This window comes from Pelodiscus sinensis, chromosome 8 (genome assembly GCF_052426305.1).
Source record: "Pelodiscus sinensis isolate ZL-2025 chromosome 8, ASM5242630v1, whole genome shotgun sequence".
NCBI classification, from domain to species: domain Eukaryota; kingdom Metazoa; phylum Chordata; order Testudines; family Trionychidae; genus Pelodiscus; species Pelodiscus sinensis.
The window spans coordinates 39,864,183-39,885,516 of NC_143059.1; the positions used below are offsets into that span (position 1 = coordinate 39,864,183).

General features: G+C 42.6%; 1 protein-coding gene across 5 annotated transcripts in view; it reads left to right on the forward strand.

The window, feature by feature from the left end:
* The first annotated feature begins 518 nt into the window (after nucleotides 1-518).
* The window catches only part of HECTD2 (HECT domain E3 ubiquitin protein ligase 2), an 84,532-nt gene continuing 63,716 nt past the window's right edge, over nucleotides 519-21,334 (forward strand). For 2 of the 5 annotated variants that reach the window (XM_006117448.5, XM_075935127.2), the window contains exons 1-2: nucleotides 522-1,908; nucleotides 12,479-12,608. In XM_006117448.5, the coding sequence (XP_006117510.2) occupies nucleotides 1,708-1,908; nucleotides 12,479-12,608 (331 nt within the window). In that variant the 5' untranslated portion in view covers nucleotides 522-1,707. Of the gene's footprint in view, nucleotides 1,909-12,478; nucleotides 12,609-21,334 lie in introns of all 5 variants that reach the window. The other 3 variants (XM_014570669.4, XM_006117449.5, XR_001367843.4) reach the window with 3 other exon arrangements.

Sequence of the window (21,334 nt, forward strand, 5' to 3'; positions counted from 1 at the left end):
TTTCTGCAAAAGCATTTTTTGCAGAAAAGCGTCCGTGCCAACCTAGACGCGCTTTTGCGCAAAAAAGCCCTGATCGCCATTTTAGCCATCGGGGCTTTTTTGCACAAAACAGTACTACACTGGCCATCTTGCGCAAATGATTTGCGCGAGAGGGCTTTTGCCCGAACGGGAGCAGCATAGTATTTCCGCAAGAAGCACTGATTTCTTACAGTAGGAAGTCAGTGTTCTTGTGGAAATTCAAGCAGCCAGTGTAGACAGCTGGCAAGTTTTTTCGCAAAAGCACCTGCTTTTGCGGAAAAACTTGCCAGTCTAGACACAGCCTACTTGTTGTGCTCAGAAAAACAGCAAGCCAAAATAGAGTCAATTATCTCCATCCATTCTACCTTATTTGTTTCATACTGCCATCTATCACCATAGTGCCTAAGTACCTTCAATGTAAAATCAATCTCCATAGCGAAGTCCCCAGCAGACTTACTGGTCTGTGGTACTTTTCCCTTTTCAGGATAAAAACTCCGTTGGCTTGGGCTTGTTTTGCTTGTGTGTATTTCGTTGGTGGGGGTGTCGGGGTCAAGAGGCTGTGTCCACGTTGTAAATGTCACTGTTAGGGCGGACAGGGCTGTTTGGAAAAGGAGGACGGTTTTGCGCTATTTCTAAAGGTGGGCAGCGGCGAGGGGGCTCCTGCGGAAGTCTGTTGCCTAGCTCCGTGCTTGTCACGCTCCAACGCGGCCTTGGGCAGCTGCCCAGTCCCCGGCCGAAACGCAGCTACCGCGGTGGTTCACAGCTGGCAACTGCCTGCGGTTTGCTCCCTTAATTGCTGGAGAATTCGCCGCCATCTGGGAAACGGGAAGGGGGCGAGAGGGGAAAGGCTGGTTTCATTACTGAGAAGGAGAAGAAATCCCCTGAGGGAGGGATTCTCTACGGGGGAACAGGCAGAGCGGGCCGTTGGGGCTCGACGCGACTGTCCCCGCGGGGCCCCTTTGCGAACCCGGCGAGAGGACCCCACAGGCGGGGGACACAGCTGCGGGGGTACCCGGGAGGGCTCTACGCCAATGACGTAACGCATTTGCTCCCCAATGCCCGCCCTCCTGAGCTCTGGAACTTGCGGCTGCGCAGAGCGAGCGGGCAGTCCCTGCAATGTGACGGGGCACCGCGGCACTTCTTACGCTGCGGAGTTTCCGTAGCCGTGTCCTCCACTGCCTTCTGTCGCCAAGCGTGTTTCTATGAGCAGCCCGTAAACAACATGGCGGCTGCGCCGACCCCTGATTAGCCCTCGGGTTGTAGGCAGCTGTGAGGGGCACCGGGAGCTGCGGGTGCTCGGAGGGGAGCGCACAGGGGTCCGAGAGCGGGGAGCGCGACAGGTCTGGCCACTGGGGCTCGGTGAGGGCGGCGGGGCTGCGCCCCCCCACCCCCACGGCGAGTCGCGCGGGGGTGTGTGTGCCAGCGTGTAGCGCCCGCTGCGACACCGCTGCTTGTGCCCGCAGTGCGCTCGGCGCTCTGGGCAGGGGCATTGGGGTGGGGGGGCTGCGGAGGTGACTGGGTCTCTTCCCTGGGTGTTGAGTCGCCTTCGCGGCTGTTGGGGCGGCCGTGCGGGGTGATGAGTTTGGGGGTGTGACTGAGGGGTAAGGGCTACTCGGGGGTGTTTGTGGGTTTGGTGGGGGCGTGGAGAGGTGTCGCACACCCGGTGCGTCTTGGCTGGGTTCAGTAGCGATGTCACTGCAGATCCCGCAGGCTGCCACAACCGGCTCAGATCTCCCCGCTGTTACCGAGAAAGGGTCCTTGCTGGGTTACAAAATGAGCGAGGACAGTTGTGTTCCCTCGTCAGTGGAGGAGGAAGAGGAAGACGGGGAGAAAGAAAAGGAGAGAGAGAAATTGCCTCCTATCCTGACTTCATCTAATACTGCTGCTGGGGTATGTGGAGAGCAAGTACCTTTTCCTGATGCCATAAGGCTCTTGACACACATGCTTTGGGAATCATTATGAAAGAGATTGTGTGCCTAACCCTTCTTGTCATTAAAGAGTATAATTCAGATTTAATCCCATTTTTAAGAAGGGTTAAAACCCAGAAAGAAAAACGATTAATTTGTTAAAAGTTTTTTTAATGTATGATTATTTTATTCTTAGTAAACAGCTTTTTTTTTCTTTTTTATGTTGCTTGCTTTGAGGTGTTAAGTTTTTTTGGTTTTTAGACACTACCAATATCAGTGACGTAGCTGTGAATTCTAAATTTGCATGTGATTAAGTATTTTATAGTGACTTTTCTGTTTTTTGTTGGATGTGAGTGGGATCTACTGCACTGCAAATTGATTTTAAAACACTTTTTCCGTTTGTAATATACTTATGGTAAATTTACCCTCTTGAAAGTAATGCTAATTATTTTCCATCCATCACATTGTCTGCTATATTTAAAGAACTGATTTCAAAAAGTCCCTTATGGTCTTCAGTCTGCTTAAACAAAGATGACAAAATAATTTTGGTGGTAACATTGTATGGGTTAATACAGACCTCTGTAAACTTATGAATGTTTAAAACAAAAATGGCCATGCAGAGTCAGAGCAACGATCCTTCTATCCCAGTATCCCATTGTCTGACAGTGACTGTTGCCAGAAGCTTCAGAACAGGGCAGTTTATCAAATGATCCATCCCCTGTCATCCATTCCCAGCATTTGGCAGTCACAGGTGTAGGGATACCCAGAGCATGGGGATGTGTTCTTGACCATCATGGCTAACAGCCATAGATAGATCTATCATCCACAAATGTATCTAATAAAGTTGAAGATAAAGAAAGATGCTTGTATTGAAAAATTCCATTTCATAAACCATATTATTTTAGTGAAATATCTGTACTTGTTGGAATTTTTTAAAGTTTGTTTCTGATGAAAACATAACATTTCCCACCATTTAACCTTGATTTTCTTGCTATAATTCGTCATTTGTCAAGCAACTGGAGACTATTTTCATAGAATAAAGGAGCAAACAATAGTTTCACTAGTCCTTTAGGGTCAGAATTCTGAGGTATTTTACTTCAGAAGATTTAAATGACTGAATTATTTTTAATTGAATGATTGTAATGCTTATGATAATGGTAGTATTAAATACCAGCTAATGAAAACAGATTATGTAAACTTTTCTGGGTAGTTCTGCCAGTACATCTTGTTTTTCGTGTACAACCAAATTAAAGGCCTTTGATTGATTAAAAAGATTGTCAACTAATCTACACAAATATGGACTTGAATATTATCCCTAGATTTATTTGTAATTGTGAACTCAAGTCAGGAATTAGGAGGAGATAATCAGAGGCACAAACAGCAGGTGTCTAACTCCTGTTGAAAGTCAATTAGAGTTAGGTACCCGAGTGACATTTGGCCTGGGCACATAGAAAGAAAGATCAAGGAAAGTAGCTTAGATAAGGTCACAGCTTTATTACTTAACTCTTCTGGGAACAAACTGTTACGGTGCATGTCATGATTCCTTAAGTTACTTTCACTTGTTGGAGGGCTGCCTCAGCTCCCCATTCCCTACAGCTAGTTTCAGCTCATTCTGAGGTCCTCCGCACCATTTCCTTTCAGATAAAGGTTATTGGGGTTGAGGAAAGAGAGTTGCCTTCTTGCTCTATGGGACGTTGCCTACCCCAACCCATTTATCCTGTTTCTCTGCATCTAAGAAATCCAATTCCATTTAATTAAGGAACTGGTCCCCCTATGGAATGAGTACCTGAGTTAGACACAGACATAAAGGGACATAGACAATTAACTTGGCTGACTGTCTACGCACCCCAAGCTGGGTTCCCAGATAGCTAACATTTCCTTCCCCAGTGGCCAAATAGATTTACTCCTTTACCTGAAAAATTCAGGTACCAAATATATTTTGGGTCAGTAATTACTGATCCTTCCAGATTTTGTTACAGATACTGCTTGTGCTTTGTCAAGCTACACAGTCAAGGTGGCTCCCCACCATCACTACTGCAGCTTTTCAGACAAGTTTACAGTCATGGCCAAGGCAAAGGTTGTGAATCTGCTCTAAATCTCTTTGGGTTTCAATTAGTGAGTCCATTAGTGAAATCCGAAATTGTTTACACCCAGGTGCACTAGATAATATTTTAGATAGGTGCTTCCTCACTTCCAGAGAATACAAGAGTCATCAGTTGGTTCAAGAGCATGTCCTTGCTATGGAAACTCAGATTTGCTTTTCACTAAGATATCTCTCTAAACTCCAGTGCTTGCCCACTTGCATAGATCTAGATATATAGTCTTATGGCCCCTTCTATGTCAAGCACCATTCCATTCATAGTAACTCAGCTGTGTTGCCACTGATGCTCAGTAGCATACTTTCCAGAGGAAATGGTCACCTGTCTGCCTGCCACATGCACAATCTTATGTCTGCACATCTGCTGACCAACTCTTGTAACCCAGTCACTTGATCCTGAAAGTTTAGAACACAAAGCACTGAATTATCTTCCCAAAGGGAACTTCCAAACTTCTATGTGCATTTGGATGTCACCTTGTATAGGCCTAATCTTTTAGGCTCCTATTCCAAGATGTGCTGTGGATTAGAGCTGGGCAAATCATTTATTTTTTAGTTTTGCCAGTAATCCAAAAAGTACCATAAACTCTTGTTTTGGTTCTGAAAATGTTCAGAATTTGTTAGCAAACTAGAAAATGATTTTATGTTGGTCATCTTCAGAAAAGATCAATTCCTATAGCCTTTAGCTTAGTGTGGAAGATGGGAGACCCAGGTTGGAACCCGATCTGGAGCAGGGACTTGAATTCATATATACCTTGTGAGTACTCTAATTGATATGCTTCAGACCACTGATATTCCATCCTTAATGATTCAGGAGCCAAATTAGTAATCAGTATTACCCAAAAGAGCCACAGAAGTGTGAATTGTTTCTTTTACTATATATTCATATTTAAATAGTATGACTAGGGAATATTTAGTTTATAAAATTCTCAAAGAAATATCTGACCACATATTATTTTATCTATCACAATTGGCTAATAACATAGTAAAAACTAGGGATGTGAAAGTGTAGCTGTGTATACGGTTAACCGATGAGCTTGGGCAAGCAAGGAGCTATTTAAAAGCTGGCTCCCCACACGCACTGGCTCCCGAGGAAGCCGCCTCCCCCACTTCCTGCAGCAGTAGGAGCCACAGGGAAGCAGATCACACTCAGCAGACACACACTTACTCCTCTGCCCTTGGCTCCTGTGATGGCAGGGAAGGGGTGGGGCTTGAAACAGTAATGGACAGCTCCCCTTCACACACACCCTTCCCGGGCTGCTGGGACTCCCGAGCAGGATCGTGCAATTGCTCCAGCCAGTGATGGCCTGTGGGCCAGGAGTTTGAGATCCCTGGTATAAATATGTAAGTATTCATTGGTCCAGAAAGAGAGTCAGAACAACTTTATAATGTATTAAAGCACTCACCTGTGAGATAGGAGATGTGGGTTCATCCAAAACAGCATTTTGAAAGAGTAAACAATTCATCCTTAAAAATTTGCACAGCTCTGCTTTTGATGTAACCAATCTAGTTCTGAAGAAATGGGCTCCCACTTTATCTGGGGAAACTTCGATAACATGCATTTTTTGACATTAACAAACTGAAAATCATTTTAACAAGGTAACGCTTTTGTGGAGAAAGAGTTGAACCTTACTAAAGAATTCTGTAGTGCTTTGACTGGGCAAATTCTAGCTTCCCGAGCCTCATGAAATATGCTTCACCTTACTATCCTTCAATCAATCTTTTTTGATACCTTGAAATTCAGACTGTCAGATCCATCAGCTTGCTTCCTTCCTCCTTCCCTTTGCAGATCTCTACATTCTGAAGACTTATCTAGCTCCTTCCTTGCTGAACTCCTTAATATCTTTAATAGCAAAGTAAATACATTCTTATGCACTTGAATACTGACATTTTAAGTTACACTAAAAAAAATGGTCAAATAAGAACTAAGCATCCAAAGATCTAGCTGTGTCGTGAACCACTTCCTCACTGGCTGACAGCACCAACTCTCAAATTCCACTTCCCTCATGCTCTGAGGCAAGGTCTACACTGGACCTGGAAGATTAGCTTACATTACGCAACTGCTGTTATGTAGAGTACTACGAGGAATGCAGACATCGTCCCTAGCTGCCCTCAGTGTTTGACTTACATGTCTATACTAGACCCACTAAATGGAACACCAGATCAACCTCCAGTAAGCATAGTCGTGGCCTGAGACGCTCGAAATGCCAGTTACCAACATTGACTTGTGCCTGAATTGCCTCTGTAGTGTTGACTTCATTCTTTCAAATAGTCTCTGCCACTGAAAGGAGAGAGAACTCTGTAGGGTTTTGCTCACATCTCCTCTCACATCTAATGAGCTTGCCCCAGTGAAAAATCCAGAACTGATGCCCCCAGTACATTCTAATTAATTTTCAGGTCCAGCTTTCTGTTATTCCTTCCTGTAAACCCTAATGCACTGATTAGGAGATTGTCCAGCACTCAGAACCTCTTTTTCTCTTCCCTAAATAAATACTTACTAGTTTTAGCCATAACTGAGGAAACAGTCAGCTGCCAAGTTTAAAATATCCATCCCAAAGGCATGACCTAAGATGTGAAATTAAGATGGCTAGGTTGTAGTTCATGCAAACTAATCTTGGATGTCCCAGTCCTCCATAGCCAATTCCTACAATCCTGGCACTGTATTAATAGCGAGTAGACCTACCTTCCTGTTTCTGACTCAGTCTCTAGATAAACCAGCCAGAGCCTCATTGTGTTTCTTTTGCTGATATTATTCAGCAGACTTGTATCGTCTCTTGAATCCACTCTTGCTGAAAATAAAAGAGCATCCAGGTGGCCTACCATCTGCAAAGTTGGTCTTAAACTAACGGTTACATCTGAGCTTCGATTACCTAGTGTCGGGTGGGAAAAGGTTTCCTGTTGCCCCATGCGATGACATGCTCTCTTTGTAGGTATGCCTCTAACCCTGGGCTGTATGCATAGGAGTAAACCCTATTTATGCTAAATGTATGCTCCTTCACTGGGGACAGCTTTCTCTGTCTGCCCCAGCTCCATATGGGATGCATGTCAGAGTCTCTTGACTGAAGTGTCCTCTGATATTCATGGTCCCCTTCTGTAAAAGGTCTTCTATTATAAGCATGGGTACTGCACACAAATCTTGAACTTTTCCCACCTCAGGTAAATATCCCATATTGTTCAGTGCTTCTTAAGAGCCCGAGTGTCCCTTTTCAGCTGGTATCTCTGGCCATAGCAACACTTTACTATTCCCCAGTTTCTTCCTTCCAGCTAAAATCATAACCGTAGCAATACCCATCTGTATCTTGATTTTGGCTGAGATAGTAGCTGTAGCCATATGCAGCTGTATCCATTTAATTGTTTTGGTTACCTCACCACTCCTCTCACTCTGAATTTAGGAGAGCCCAGCCTACCCTTCAGGCCCCTAGGAACCAGACACCCAGGGGGAGTAGCTGCCACACTGAATTGCACTCCTACCACATACACATGCTCTTGCCCTGCATCAGAGGAGAGGAAAGCCAGAGGTGAGACAGCTTTCCTTTCCTCCATGGGGCTACCATTCAGTATTCTGTGGTGTGGGGAGCCCATCTGCCCTGCCCCTGATGGGAATCCCCCACCCTTGCTCTTCTGGCTGCAGCAGCTGCTATTGCAGTCTGTCTCTAGGTTGCCCCTTCACTCTATCCTTTGTTCCCATGTGAATGTGCTATGCTTTCCTGGCTGGTAACTGCACCACACGTGCTTTTGCTGTGGGCAGAATGAGAGAGAGAAAAGGCAGAGGTCAGGTAATCAGTCTCTCCCCGCCCCATGAGGCCCATTCATCCTCCCCTGTCCAAGGAAAAATAAAATAAAGCTTTATCAGGTCTGAAGTGTATTATGATGAGGTCACAGAGCAGATATTTTAATTTGAATCCAGATCTGAGATACTGGACATTTTTATCTAGCCCATCCCTGAGAGCTTATACAAACACCTGTGGTCTAGGATAATACTTAATTCTGCCTTGGTGAAGGGAACTGAACTAGATGGCCTATGGAGGTTCCTTTCAGTCCTGCATTTCTATGATTCTGTTATTCTATTGTAATTAATTCAAGAAAGATGTCACATAAATGTGCTGCAGAACTTTTTAAAAAGTGAACAATTGTCCTGTTAAATAGCATAAAAACATTACAGTGAGACGAGAGTAGCTATGTCTGTAATTTTCATACTTTAAAAGTTTTGGCCATCTTTTTCTAAAATGGTATTAAAGAGATTTAAATAGATTGCTGTATAGCCAAAAACCTTCTTCAATGGAAGCATAAAGGACTTTTATAAATAATACACTTACTTAGCACTTTTTCTTCATTTACTCTAAACAGTCTTTACAGTAACATTTTCAGTTAGGTGTTTACTAATTTTGCATACGGGGAAACTGAGGAAGCAGTTAGATTTCTGAGTCATATTGTGGGATTTGGTTTCAGACCAGAATCATAACTCAGGAGCTCCTGACTCCTAATATTGTGCTTTCATTTATGTGTTTCTTACATGAAGGATGAATCAGAATACTTGCGTTCTTCATGCTAGCAACAGAATTGTATAAAAATAATTAACAATATAAAGAAAGCAGGCCATCAAATTCTAGAAATGTCAGTGTGTAGACCATGCAATTAACTGGTAACCCTAGGCTTATCCATTAATCTTATCAACTACATGCCCTCCTCTTCCACCCTGCCCCCCACTTGCTGCCTTTGTATCAGATAGAGATATGAACAACTAGTTGACTATCTGATAAGCAGATGCTCTCAGAAAGAGGCAGTGGGAGGCAGGGATGGAAGCGGAGGGGGTGCTTAAACGTGGCAGCACCTCATGTAGCCTGGGGCCTGCCACTTTGAAATGCTACGTGCAGCCCAGGGCCCCCTATAACATCTGTATAGTATAGGATAAAAACCATACAAAACACCACATTTAACAGGTGAGACCAAATTTCACTGTTTGTGATATGTTTTTCATGGCTGTGACTTTGGTAGGGCCCTACCAATGTGCATATAAGTGTGTATAAATTAGACTTCAGACAGTCAAGCAGACCCCATGCTACCCATGGTGTTTCAAAGCAGCAGTGCCATGTGGAGCCTGGGGTCAGCTGGGGACTCTCAAGCTAACCCCATGCTCCTTGCAGCGCTGCTGCTTTGAAACACCACGGGTAGATAGGGCCAGTGGGGGACTGCTTGACTGTGTGTTCCTGTTCATCCAGAAATATAATTTATGCCATCACGTGCCAACAGTGTCCTTCTGCTATGTATACTGGACAGACTTCTCAGACACTTCGCCAAAGAATTAATGCCCACAAATCAGACATCTTCACAAGGAAAAACCAGTTGGTTTTCATTTTAACCTACCTGGACATAGTCTTAAAGACCTTACTACATGCATCTTACTTCAAAGAGACTTTAACACCAGATTACAGAGGGAAACTTCAGAACTTTCATTCATGCTTCAATTTGACACTTTACGAATGGGCCTTAACAAAGATGCTAATTACCTTTCACAGTACAAAAATAGCTTCCCCACTTATCACCCCTGATTAGCCATTCATTAACTCATAAATAGCTATTCCCTCCCTCCCTGCTTCTCCCTCGCCCCACCTTCTGTACTGTATCTGATTTGTCAGTTTACTAATGTGTTCACTTTTTTTCTTTGTATTCCTTTGGTATATATGGTCATGCCAATTCTCTTCCAGAATATGAGCTGAAGAAGTGGGTCTGGTTCACGAAAGCTCATCACCTATTAAACCATCTTGTTAGTCTTTAAAATGCTGCATAGTTTTTCCTTTTGTTTTAGCAAGATCAGACTAACATGGCTACCTCTCTATTACCCTTGAAAGAGTTTTTCTTTTCATTTCATATTTTCATCTGACCAATTATTGCATGTTTGTGGGTTTATTTTACAATCTTGTGTGTCATAAGTTTTGAGAGAGCTATGTTTTTCTTTTTTAATATTTAAGATATGGTAGTTTGAATGATAGCCTAACACATTACATGCTAACTTTTTGTGACCTATTTTAACTCCTCCAGCATGTTGGGAGGTTGCAATAGATAGGAAATTGAAATGTATCAGTCTAGAGGTCCTAGAAGTATCTTGTGCTGTTTTAAATTTGTTGAGCCATGGGAAGTGGCCATTTGTACAAGTGCAATACATTTTCAGAACTGTTTACATTTTCTGGCAAGGTTCCAACTCCTGCTATGCTTTATTGTGCAATTTTCTGATATCTTCTGAGCTTGCTGTAGTATTTTAGAATGACTGTGTGGATGTATAGCTTTTCTCAAAACTCTAGCTATGTTTTTTGCAGTTTTTTTAAAGAAAGAACTTGGGTTTTAAAAATGGGTGGTATTTTCAATATTAATTATATCAGTTAAAAATCCGATTTTTTTTTTTTTTTGAATTATAGTTCTAGCATTTTGAAGATTGATATAAAAGGTTATAATTTAATATAGAAACACAGAATAACTTCATATTTGTAGGGGTGAGAGCACTGGCAAAATTTGTGGGCCAAATTCACCATTGGATTAGTGTGAGAACCTGGGATGTGAACGTGTTGTCATTTACATGATTAACCAGTGAGCCTGGGCAGCAGTGTGAGGAGTGGGGGGCTGGGTGGGAGCTAGTGCTCGTAAGGAGCTGGCTTAAAGGAACTCTTGCTCCTGCTTGTTCCGCTGCATGCAAACGTTTAACCGTTGAAATTTACAGTGGTTACACGTTTACAAAATTAAATGCATTTTAATATCTCTAGTGAGGACCAAATTTGTCACTGGCAAAAGAGTGAAATCAAAGAAGAGTAAATTTTTGAAGTGAGCAGATGTTGAATCTGCCTGTGAGGGATGTGAATAGTTTTGAGAGTTCTAATAATCTCCACTCTTCTGCAGATTTCCTGACTTAGCTTCTCTGAGCTTCACTTTATTTGTTTGTAAAATAGGGATAATACCACCTTTGTAAAATTCCATAGAAGTGCAAAGTGTTATTTCTCAAGGGATTTAAAATAATTAATGTTGTTCCCCTTCAAACAAGCCAATATAGTCATTTAGATGTTCCATCACTCTGGTTCACCTAGGTTCACTCCTGATTTTTAAAGCTTACTAGACAAGCTCTGCCTCACATCTGCAGTGCAGCGGGCTGAGGGGCATCAGAAATGGGAGGATGCATTGGCGAGATGGGGCAGACGAGCAGGCGGCGGAGGGGAGGGCAGGGCAGGGCACAGGAAGACTATCAGGTTGGGGGGGCCGAAGGAGGGACAGGTGCAGTGTGACAGGCAGGAACTTACTTCCAGCCTCACTGCTTGCAGCATCTTCTGCTTCTCTTTGTCCCTGGGCCTGATGTGCCATTTGGAGAAGGTATTGTGCCACGGCAGCAGTTGCTCAATGGACTGAGAGGCACTCTACCCCCACCGTCCCCACCTGCTGGATAGGCCGCCCTTGGGGCACAGGACCAGTGTGGGGACCTGGCCCATGAGCCGCCTGCCCCAGCGGGCACAGGTCTGCATGGTACCACTGCCACTGCCAGCTTCCCTCTGCACCTGCCAGCCACTTGCTAGGAAGGCGCTGAACCCTGCCCCAAGCCCCTGCCAATGGCAGCCCAAGAGGAGGGGCTCAACCTGGACCACCGTGCCGCCTGCCATTGCATCCACTCCCACCTCCGGGCGAGATTCCCCTCAACTCATCATTTCTCACTCATTCTGACATTTTCTAGAAACTTCTCAAGTCTTACAGTGTATTCTCAAATGTTCTCTGTGACAGACAGCATGCCAGATACCTGTCCTTTAATAATACAATAGGTTTGTATGCAACATGGATGACAATGGTTTATGCAGGTTCCTCACTGGCATCAGATAGTCTCTTCCCTTATTGTGTTAGGCTGAGAATGTTCAGTAGCTAGCCTTTTAATTGTAAGCCGACTGGCAGCCAACACTGGAAACTCAAGTTATTGGCTTTCTGATTGGCCTATAGATTAACATTGCCAGCAGGTCAGCCTGCATAAAACTTATGGCCATATGGAGACTTTTAAGTATGAGATTTTTCAGATTTCCATTCTAAATACAGTTGTAATACATAAAGGTATTTTGATGTAGATATTTGAGATTCACTGTTGGATATAAACTCAGTTGATGCAAAAACAAAATAAGTTCATTATTAATTAGGATACAGAGAGTTAAGATAATATATTGGAATCATTTCATATCAATCGCTCCCAACATATCTGCATATCACTTAAGTGTACTGTGTTTTAAAACATACGGAAAATGAAAAGGAATATTTCAGTAGCTTTTGTTGTTCAATTAGAAACAAATTTGTTCAAAAATATTTAAGTGTTATTCATAGATCTATTCCTTATTCAAGAGGTATGTTGTTTAAGTGTTCCATAGATTAATTATTGAGTAAATTACTTTTGTAGTAATAGATATTAAGTGCTTTATTGTTATAACTTACTTCCTAATTACAGGGATTTGAGAGAGGAGACAAAAGCCAATTTTCTACTTTTAGCAGTTTTATTTCCACTATCAACCAAAAGAAAGAAGCATCCGAAAGCAGCAACTCACCTACTCAACTTGTTATACCCAACATAAAAAATGGTAAGAGAATACAATGCTTTGTTAAGTTAAGTTACTAAATTACTATGGGATATGTTCACTATGCTGCAAGCATGAATTATCTGTATTACCATAGTGCCTTCAGACCTTGACTATGTTGAGTCTCCATTATGGTAGGCACTGTATGAGCGTGTAGTAAACAGTCCATGGCCTGAAAAGCTTACATTCTAAAAGATAATACTCAACAGGTGAATGGGCTGTGAGATGGAGAATGGAGGACAAAGAAATAGTAATAATCAGAAGTTTTAATGTAGACTCACTATATGCACAAATAGCAGAGCTAGTCAATAGTAGCAATCATAGTAATCACAGCTTGCCACCTGCCTGTCCATTGTCAGATTGCAGATATTTTTAGACATCACAGCAGAAATGGATTTTAAGGACGTATCTCAAGTAGGGGTGTAGGCAATTAGTCAACTACCCGATAAGCACATGCTTATCGGGTAGTCGAGTAGTGACTCGACTAGTCTCTTCCCACCCTCTTTGCTGCCTTTATCAGAGAAAGGCAGCAAGGGGAATAGCAGGAGCCAGTGCTGGGGAGAGCTGGTTTAAAAGCACCATCTTGGGTGGAGGCAGGGGAGGCAGAGGCATAGTAGGGACTGGGCACCTCTGCTTTTTAAATATATTAAGAGCTGGCAGTCCCTTTAATACGTTTAAAAAGCAGTGGTGCAGCGATGGGGACTGGGAGAGAGCTGTCCTGGCTTGTTCCCAGTCCCTTCTATAGCACATCTGCTTTTTAAAATATTAAGTGCTGCCGGGCCCTTATCCACAGCTTGTGGATAAAGCCTACAGGGGAGGTGTTTTATGAAGGAAGCCACTGGCATTTGGTCAATTCAGGCCTTCATTGTGCATCCTTACCTTGAATCAGGGCTAGGGGTCCTGAAACTAAAGGCTGCGTCCAGTTCCCTGTGGCCCTCCCTCTCACCCTTATGATTGTAAATAAAATCTTTCAGATGTAAACTGAACATAAAGTGGTGTGGTGCTGTTAGTCAGAAATAGGGTGACCATGTTTCCCCATGCCAAATATGGTACATCAAGGGGGGGACCTGCTGGTGCTTGGGACTTCAGCCGTGGGGGGGAGGGGGAGAGGGGTGGCACTTGGGGCCTCAACCCTGCAGTGGGGTGTGCATGTATGTAGAACTCAGTGCTCAGAGCAGGCCCAGCCCTGCCCCCTCCTGAAGCAGGATGCCTATAGCCGGGAGGGGGAGGGTTAATCCCTTAGCTCCTGGGAGCTACACTCCCAGGCTGTGCAGAGGCAACTGCAGGGATGCACGCATGCCTCTCCCACCCCCTTTCCATCAGGAAGGGGGGTTAGGGAGGGGTAAGTGAAAGGACGTGAGGGAGAAATGGGGCACAAGCCCCCGGTGGGGAGGACCGGGGAGGCTCTGAGGGCTCCTCGGGGTGGATGCTTTCCCTCAAGGCCTCCTGGATCCTGATAGCCCCTCAATGGACCCCCCCCGCCCCCCACAGGGCAGCTTGCAGCAAGTGCAGCTGGGCTGATGGCAACGACCCCACAAGACTCACTGGTGTGCCCAGGGGCTGCTCTGGCTCCATGTGGCCGAGTGCTGTGGTGTCCCGAGTGTGGGCACTCAAGGCACTCCAAGACAGGACTGCTTTGCTGTCCTTCATCGAGGTAGACAGGCAAGTGGGGAACCCTGAGAACTGTCTGTCCAGGGTGGGAGTAGGGTCCCTTTAAGCATGGAGCTCAGTTAGCCTCAGGCAGCAGCTCCACACACTCAGTCCTAACCTGATGCCCTGCCAGCACTGGTTCTGACCAGTCTTAACTTCGGCTTAGAGTCCACTCAGAGTGGACGTGCTATTTCAAAATAGCAAAACACTATTTCGAATTAGTTTTTGTCTATAGATGCATTATTTCGAATTAGCTTAATTCGAATTAACTATTTTGAATTAAGTTAATTCAAAATAGTGCTGTAGTGTAGACATACCCAGACTGTCCTGGGAAAAATGGGACAGATGGTCACCCTAGTCAGAAACAGCTCTGAAAAGTGTAAAATTATCCATTCAAATCAGTGCAGTTTTAATTCTGGAAGCTAACAATGACTATTTGTGAATGTGTTAAATTAGTTGCTAATTCATTTTAACAGAAATATACAGCGAATGTGTTTTATTCCACATTCCCAAACCACTTTCTTTGTCTTGCTGCTACCTCAAACCCCAGTTGTTTTCTCTTGAAAAATTGTATCTTTCAGTCGTGTGTTGTCAGTACAAAAACTGGCAGCACAGGAGACCCTCATTATTTGTGGAATCGCTGTTCATGGTTCTGTGTATTCATGGCTCTCCTGTTCAGGCCTGTGGTAGAATTCACTGCAGTTCCTGCTATGAGTTTCCTGAGGCTGCCTGAAGCTGCAGGGAACTCAGTGCAGCTGCTAGGAGTCCTGGTGAGTACCCTTTGGCTCCTTGCAACTGTGGTGAGTTCACTGCGACTACCAGGAGCAGCAGGAAATTCATTGCATGTACCAAGAGCTGCGGGGATCTCACCACAGTTGCCAAAAGCTTCATTGTTCCCTGTGGCTCATTGTGGTGAGTTCCCTGTGGGGGGCTGGGAGCTGCAGCTCCTAGCGTTCGCAAATTTCTCTATTCACGGTGGATGTGTATGTGGAAAGTAAAATTTACTATCAAAATAATTAACCCATTGGATATAGTACAGGGGTCAGGGCTCGACAAATAATGTAATCTACTTGCCCATGGCGAATAGATTACAACCCGGAAGAGCCGGCGCGGAGTGATCTGTGCATGCGCAGAGGGCAGAACCGCACGAAACCGTGCAGCTGGCGAGCGGGGCTTGCTGCCGCTTGGCAAGCTCTAACGGGTGAGCAATAATTTTTGCCCAGGGGCCACTTCAAAAAAATTTGAAGTAGCTCAAGGCCGCTCCAGAAGGAGTGGAGCCCAAATGTGACTAGGCAGGGCTACCCCACCAACAGGCCATGATTGATCTGGGGGTAGGAGAGCCCTTTTTCCCCCCTTTCCCACTAGGCACTCATGACCTGGAAGAGGCGGGGGAGTGCGGGAAGCACTTTGAAGTGCCATGGACTGCTCGCAGGGCCGGTGAAGGAAGCTTCATGCAGCTCCCCCGCCCACGGGCTGTAATTGGCCTGGAGGTGGGTGAGCAGCAGGACCTCCACGGGCTGGATCCGGCCCGCGGAGCCCATTTTGGCCACCCCTGATAAAGAACATAGTACCTTTTGTGAATTCATGCCTATATTTAAATTTTTTAAAATGTCAATTTTTCAGTTTATCTGTAGTTGCCAGAGTATATCTTGTACTTCATTGAGTGCTAGAAACTTTCTGAAAGGAACATGAAGGTGTGGTTTATGTTATGCCTACAATAGGAATTTTTTTTAACTTGGTGTATTCATTCAGAAAAAACACTACTTTTGGCTGTGACAATATTTTCTTCTTATGCAAACAGTGCTTCAAACATTTGAGTAGTCTCACAGAATTTGCTAGAAGAACTCACATTTTTGCTGAATCAGGACCTAATTTCATAACATTCTGTTATGATAAGGGGTGGAATTTTTTTCAAAATTTGTGTGCTTGTGTCTTTCTTAGATTGTATTTGATATATAAATTTCTGCTTTGTGAAATTGCTCGTTGAAATAACAACAACAAAAAAGCTTTTCCTTGGTATTCCTTTATTCCAATGAGAATTACAGCATTTGTTTAAAAAATCCACAGAAGTGAATGAATACATTAAAATGCCTTGAAATGTTAAAGCTAGTGAAATTTGGTATTTGCCATGAAAAAGATAGGGAAAGATTGTTAATATCAAATTATGTTTAAGTATAGTTGTTATAAGAGCTGCTAACATCGAACTGGCATAACAATATGATGCAGTAAATATCTATAACGAAATGAGGTTGGATTTTAATGAGGTTGGATTTTCTAGTTTTGCTGTACAGTTAAAATATATATAGGGTTTTTTTTCACTTTGATTGGAAAGTCTGATTGCTCAATGATTGTCAAGTCATTTAAAAAATGCCACTATTCTAAACTCATTCATTTTTTAATGTCTTTTGTAAGAATCACTCCTTTCTCCCTCCTCTTCCCCCCCCACCCCATCCCACCCTCCCCCGCCATGCCAGTAAGGTTTGTTCCTCAAATCTTTCACATTTCTTGTTACATATTGGTTAAGCTTTTAGTAATGTAACTAAGCAACCAGCTAAAAATGGTAACACAATATTACAAAAAAAAGAAAACACTATTGCTGTTTATCAATTCATCACATAAAGTTCTAAGTATTAGCTGAATGGAACTCAAATACCAGGTTTTTAATTATGAATATTTTTGTACCTCTTCAGAGCATTATGATATGGTGTATCATGGAGCAACTGTGCATTTGTATGCATGTGGTACTGTTAAGACTCATTTAAGATCTCTTGTGCTCTTTGTTACTGATTACTACTTTGCCTTTAAATTGTTTAAAAGTCTAGCTGTGAGAACAAGCAAGAAACGCTCTCTAAAATCAGTGCTACTGATACTCACGGTTCTGAGGACAGGTCTCATCTATTATCACTTCATGAGTGGTAGCTGAATTAGTCACATCAGTAGTTTGGCTCTGTAATTAAAGGAAGTGAAAAGAACGAACATTCGTTCTTCAGCTACTGTTTCCTGCTGGGATTAGTAGAATTAGCTGCAGATTAGCAATAATGCTTTGGTGTTTGGTTAATTAGAAAAGATGTAAACTAACAGGCAAGTTTTAGTGAAAATGGAAACCTATTGCATCACAGATAAAAGTTTTAGATGACCTTAAGTTAATATGCATTTATTGTATGAGACACATTTATTTTTATAGCATCATCCAAACAATACCTCAAAAATTTCATGCATGTAATTAAAAATAAAAAGAGATAAAAATGTACTCTAAATAAGGGAGAAACAAGATATTTAAAAAAAGTGCCAATGAAATATGAAGTATTCTGTGTTAAAATTTGTATGATCTCATTAAGCTTAACAAAGGCAGGACAGATTGAAAAATCAAAGTATGGAATTAGATGAAAAGACCTTGATGAAACCCCCCCCCCTTTTTTTTTACTTGAAGAAGAAATTCAAATGTCATAGTGATGAAAAGTTGGAAGGTAGAGTAGAAACAGTAAAAACTATCTGCAAAGACGTTAGACTTGAACTGGTAAATTTTGCAGGACCTCTGCATCCTATTGAATTCAGTAGAGGGATTCTTAAGGTGACCCTTCCTTTGTTCTGTGCCTTTATTTCATTGAGTATTTTAGGCTAATGGAACCTTGTTTCTGCAATGTTGAAGTTTCAATAAGTGACATTCTTCCCTCCGAGTCAATAATAAACCAGTGATTGATTACCAGGTCACTGAGCTGTAAAGATGCCATCTTATTAGAGAGAACAAAAATTAAAGTTTTGATTACATGTGGTCATTCTAAAATTCTTCTTCAAGTATTGTCTCTATGGGTACTCTGCTTCAGGTGCACATGTGCCTCTTGAACCCTTGATGAGAGATTTTCCATTAGCAAGGTCCGTCCAAACTGCTCATGAAACCTGTACAAGCTTGTGGAACGCTCTGAGGGCATATAGGACTGAATGGGAGAACCACTCTCAGTTTCTTCTCTACCACTTTGGGCTAAAATGGAGCTTCTACTGCAGAACCCACAGTGCCGGGTGGCAGCCGTCTCCTCAGGAGCGGTGTGTGCCTGCAGGGCAGAAGAGTTTAACTGCAATGGAAACTGATAAGCTCATGCTTATCAGTTAAACGATTAAACTCTTACATCCCTAATTGCATGGGATGTAATTTTTTGCCTGGTTCTCAAATCTAGAACATGGGAGAATCAAAAGAGCAAAATAAGCTGCTGTTGATTGCATGCAAGTCAAGTCTGCCCCCAAACATGTCTCTGGAAAGATCCAGTGCCCCTTCATCTTTAGCTAAGGTCTCTCCTAGGAAATGAGATCACTTAATAGAAACAAGGCTGAATCAGGGAGGTACAGGACACATATTCCTCCAGAATGGCACTGTCTACATCAGACTTACCAACAGTAGTTCAGTATCAATGAAATTGAAACCTTCAGCACCAGTGCCTTTACTACCCTAGGTGCTACTCTAGGAACTTGTTAGTATTAGACAAGCAGGAACCCCCCCTTGCTTAAGATGACCAAACAACTCTTAGTGCTGAGACTATCGTCTCCAGATTGCTTCTGTGATGGATGGGAAGGGTGCTACCCGTTTCTAGATATCCCAGCCATTCAGTTAATTAAATTGGTTGTAAAGAGTTAACCCTGGAGATAGTGAGTATCCAGGAAGTGTTGGTAGGGAGCCAGAAGAACCAATGGGAAGAGAGTGAGAGATTTGAATTGAAATAGGTTCTGCCTGCTTCGGTCCTGTGTGTGTGTGTGTGTGTGTGTTCAGAGCAAGAGCTGAGGGAAAAATGAACTGATCCAGTAATAAAGCATTTTTTTAGCAATCAAGCAAGGAATTTTTAGCAATATCCCCATGTTTATAAAAGACTGAGCCACAGAACAATTGCTATGTAAGTAAACAGTGAATGTTTAGTTAGATATGATCAGGTTGATTTTTTTATTTTCTAGTTTATGAACTCCTTTACGCTGAACCCAGATAACCACCCCCTCCCCAAACATTGGGGGCTCCAGTCATCAGGATTTCTAAGAGTCATTCAGAATATTGGTGAAAATGTCCTATTTTGTGGCCAACAGCTCTTCTTGGGAACTATTGAAGAGTCCCTGCATGTGCTGGGGCCACACTGAGGTCTCTGGATATACACACGCACACACACCCACACACAGATAAGTAAAGATATATCAGGTCTTGACTAACTGCTCCCATCTTAGTTCTCTAGTTTTCACTGAGCCACCAAGCCTGTTAGGGGGGAAAAAAGACAAAGGTTCCAGAGGAGGAGAGCATCTCACTTCCTTCTATCAAATACCTAGTCATCATTGAAACAGTAATTTTCATGTGTTTTGTCAAGGGTTTCCTCCCTCACCTAGAGTTAGTAAGCTGTAACCCTTGGCCCACTTTCGGAGACTGCCTTTTGCCATTTCTGACAGACCTGGTGGCATGTTACAACAGAAAAGAAGGTAATGTGGATAATAATTTTAGACCACACCATCCACACAGTGCCACCCAGCAGCAGCTGTTGCCTGTCCACTCTCTGTGACCCTTAATCCACAGATATTCAGCATGATTCCCTGACTAGCTGCCATGACCACCCTACTTTGTTTGTTAACTCTCAGTATTTACCTGAGCTCTGAGTTGGATTCTGACTCCCATCCTAGAACTTCAGCACAGAACTTAGTATCTGGCATTCACCTTCAGCCTGATTCCTCACTGTCTGTGACCCTTTCCTTATTCCAATTTCACTCTCAGCTTGTATCTTGATTCTGATACTGGCTCTGACCTCTGGCTGCAGTTCTGGATCTTCAAATTCCTGCTGCTGATCCTACCTACCTTTGCCCAGAATCCTGAAAAGAACCTGTGTTATCAGAAAATGTTCAGAAGATACCTGGATTATTTTGTAAATTAAGCCTTCCCTGACCTGCTCTACCTTGACTATTAAACCTCCCTCTTACATAATCACAATCCACGTAGGGTTGCCCTTGGTGTTGGGCTTTTAATTTTCTAAACAAGGAAATTCTCAGGAGCAAACTGTTACAATTGAGTTAATAGTGGTAGCACATACCAGTAACTTATGCTTAAAAAATCATTACAATGATATTGTTGTTGTCCAAAAATATATAAAGTAAAGAAACTATGGTGTGGAGGGCACAGAAGAAAATCTAAAATATGCTCACTAAATTTCTTAGAACTAATCCAAGACTGAAAATACTAATACGCATCAGTCAGAATGATATGGCTGTTGTCTGTAATCATTACGGATAGAGATAAGGTTAAATGAATATAGCCATTCTTTAGCATGTTTCCTACCCTAAATTATATTGCTATGTTAATAGATACTCTCCAATTAAATTAACTTCTATTTATTGTAAGTCTGGTTTGTAAAAAATATACTTATAGGGCTGTTGATTAATTGCAGTTAACTTAAAAATGTAATTACAATTAAATATATTGTGATTATTTGTGGTTTTAATTACATTGTTCTTCATAGAATACCAATTGAAATGTATTATAAATATTTTGGATGCATTCTACATTTTCAAATATATTAATTTCAATTGCAACACAGAATATAAAGTGTACAGTGTTCACCTTATTGTTTTTATTACAAATATTTGCACTGTAAAAATGATAAAAAGCATTTTTCAAGTCACCTAATGCAAGAATTGTAGTGCAGTCTCTTTCATGGAAGTGCAACTTGCAAATGTAGAATTTTGTTATATAACTGTGCTCGAAAACAAAACCATGTAAAATTTTAGAGTAAAAAATCCACTCATTCCTACTTCTTGGTCAGCCAGTTGCTCAAACAAACTTGTTCATATTTACTGGAGCTAATGCTGCCTGTTTCTTATTTACAATCTCATATTTAAGTGAGCACAAATGTTAGCATGGCATTTTTGTAGCTGGCATTGCAAGGTATTTATGTACCAGATATGCTTTATGCTACAGCCACCATTCCAGAGCATGTGCTTTCATGCTGATGACACTTATTAAAAAAATGCATTAATCAAATCTGTGACTGAACCAGGGGTGAAAGTAACTTAAATTCTTCTTCGGGTAGTGTCCCCGTGGATGCTCCACTGTGGGTGTCGGGCTC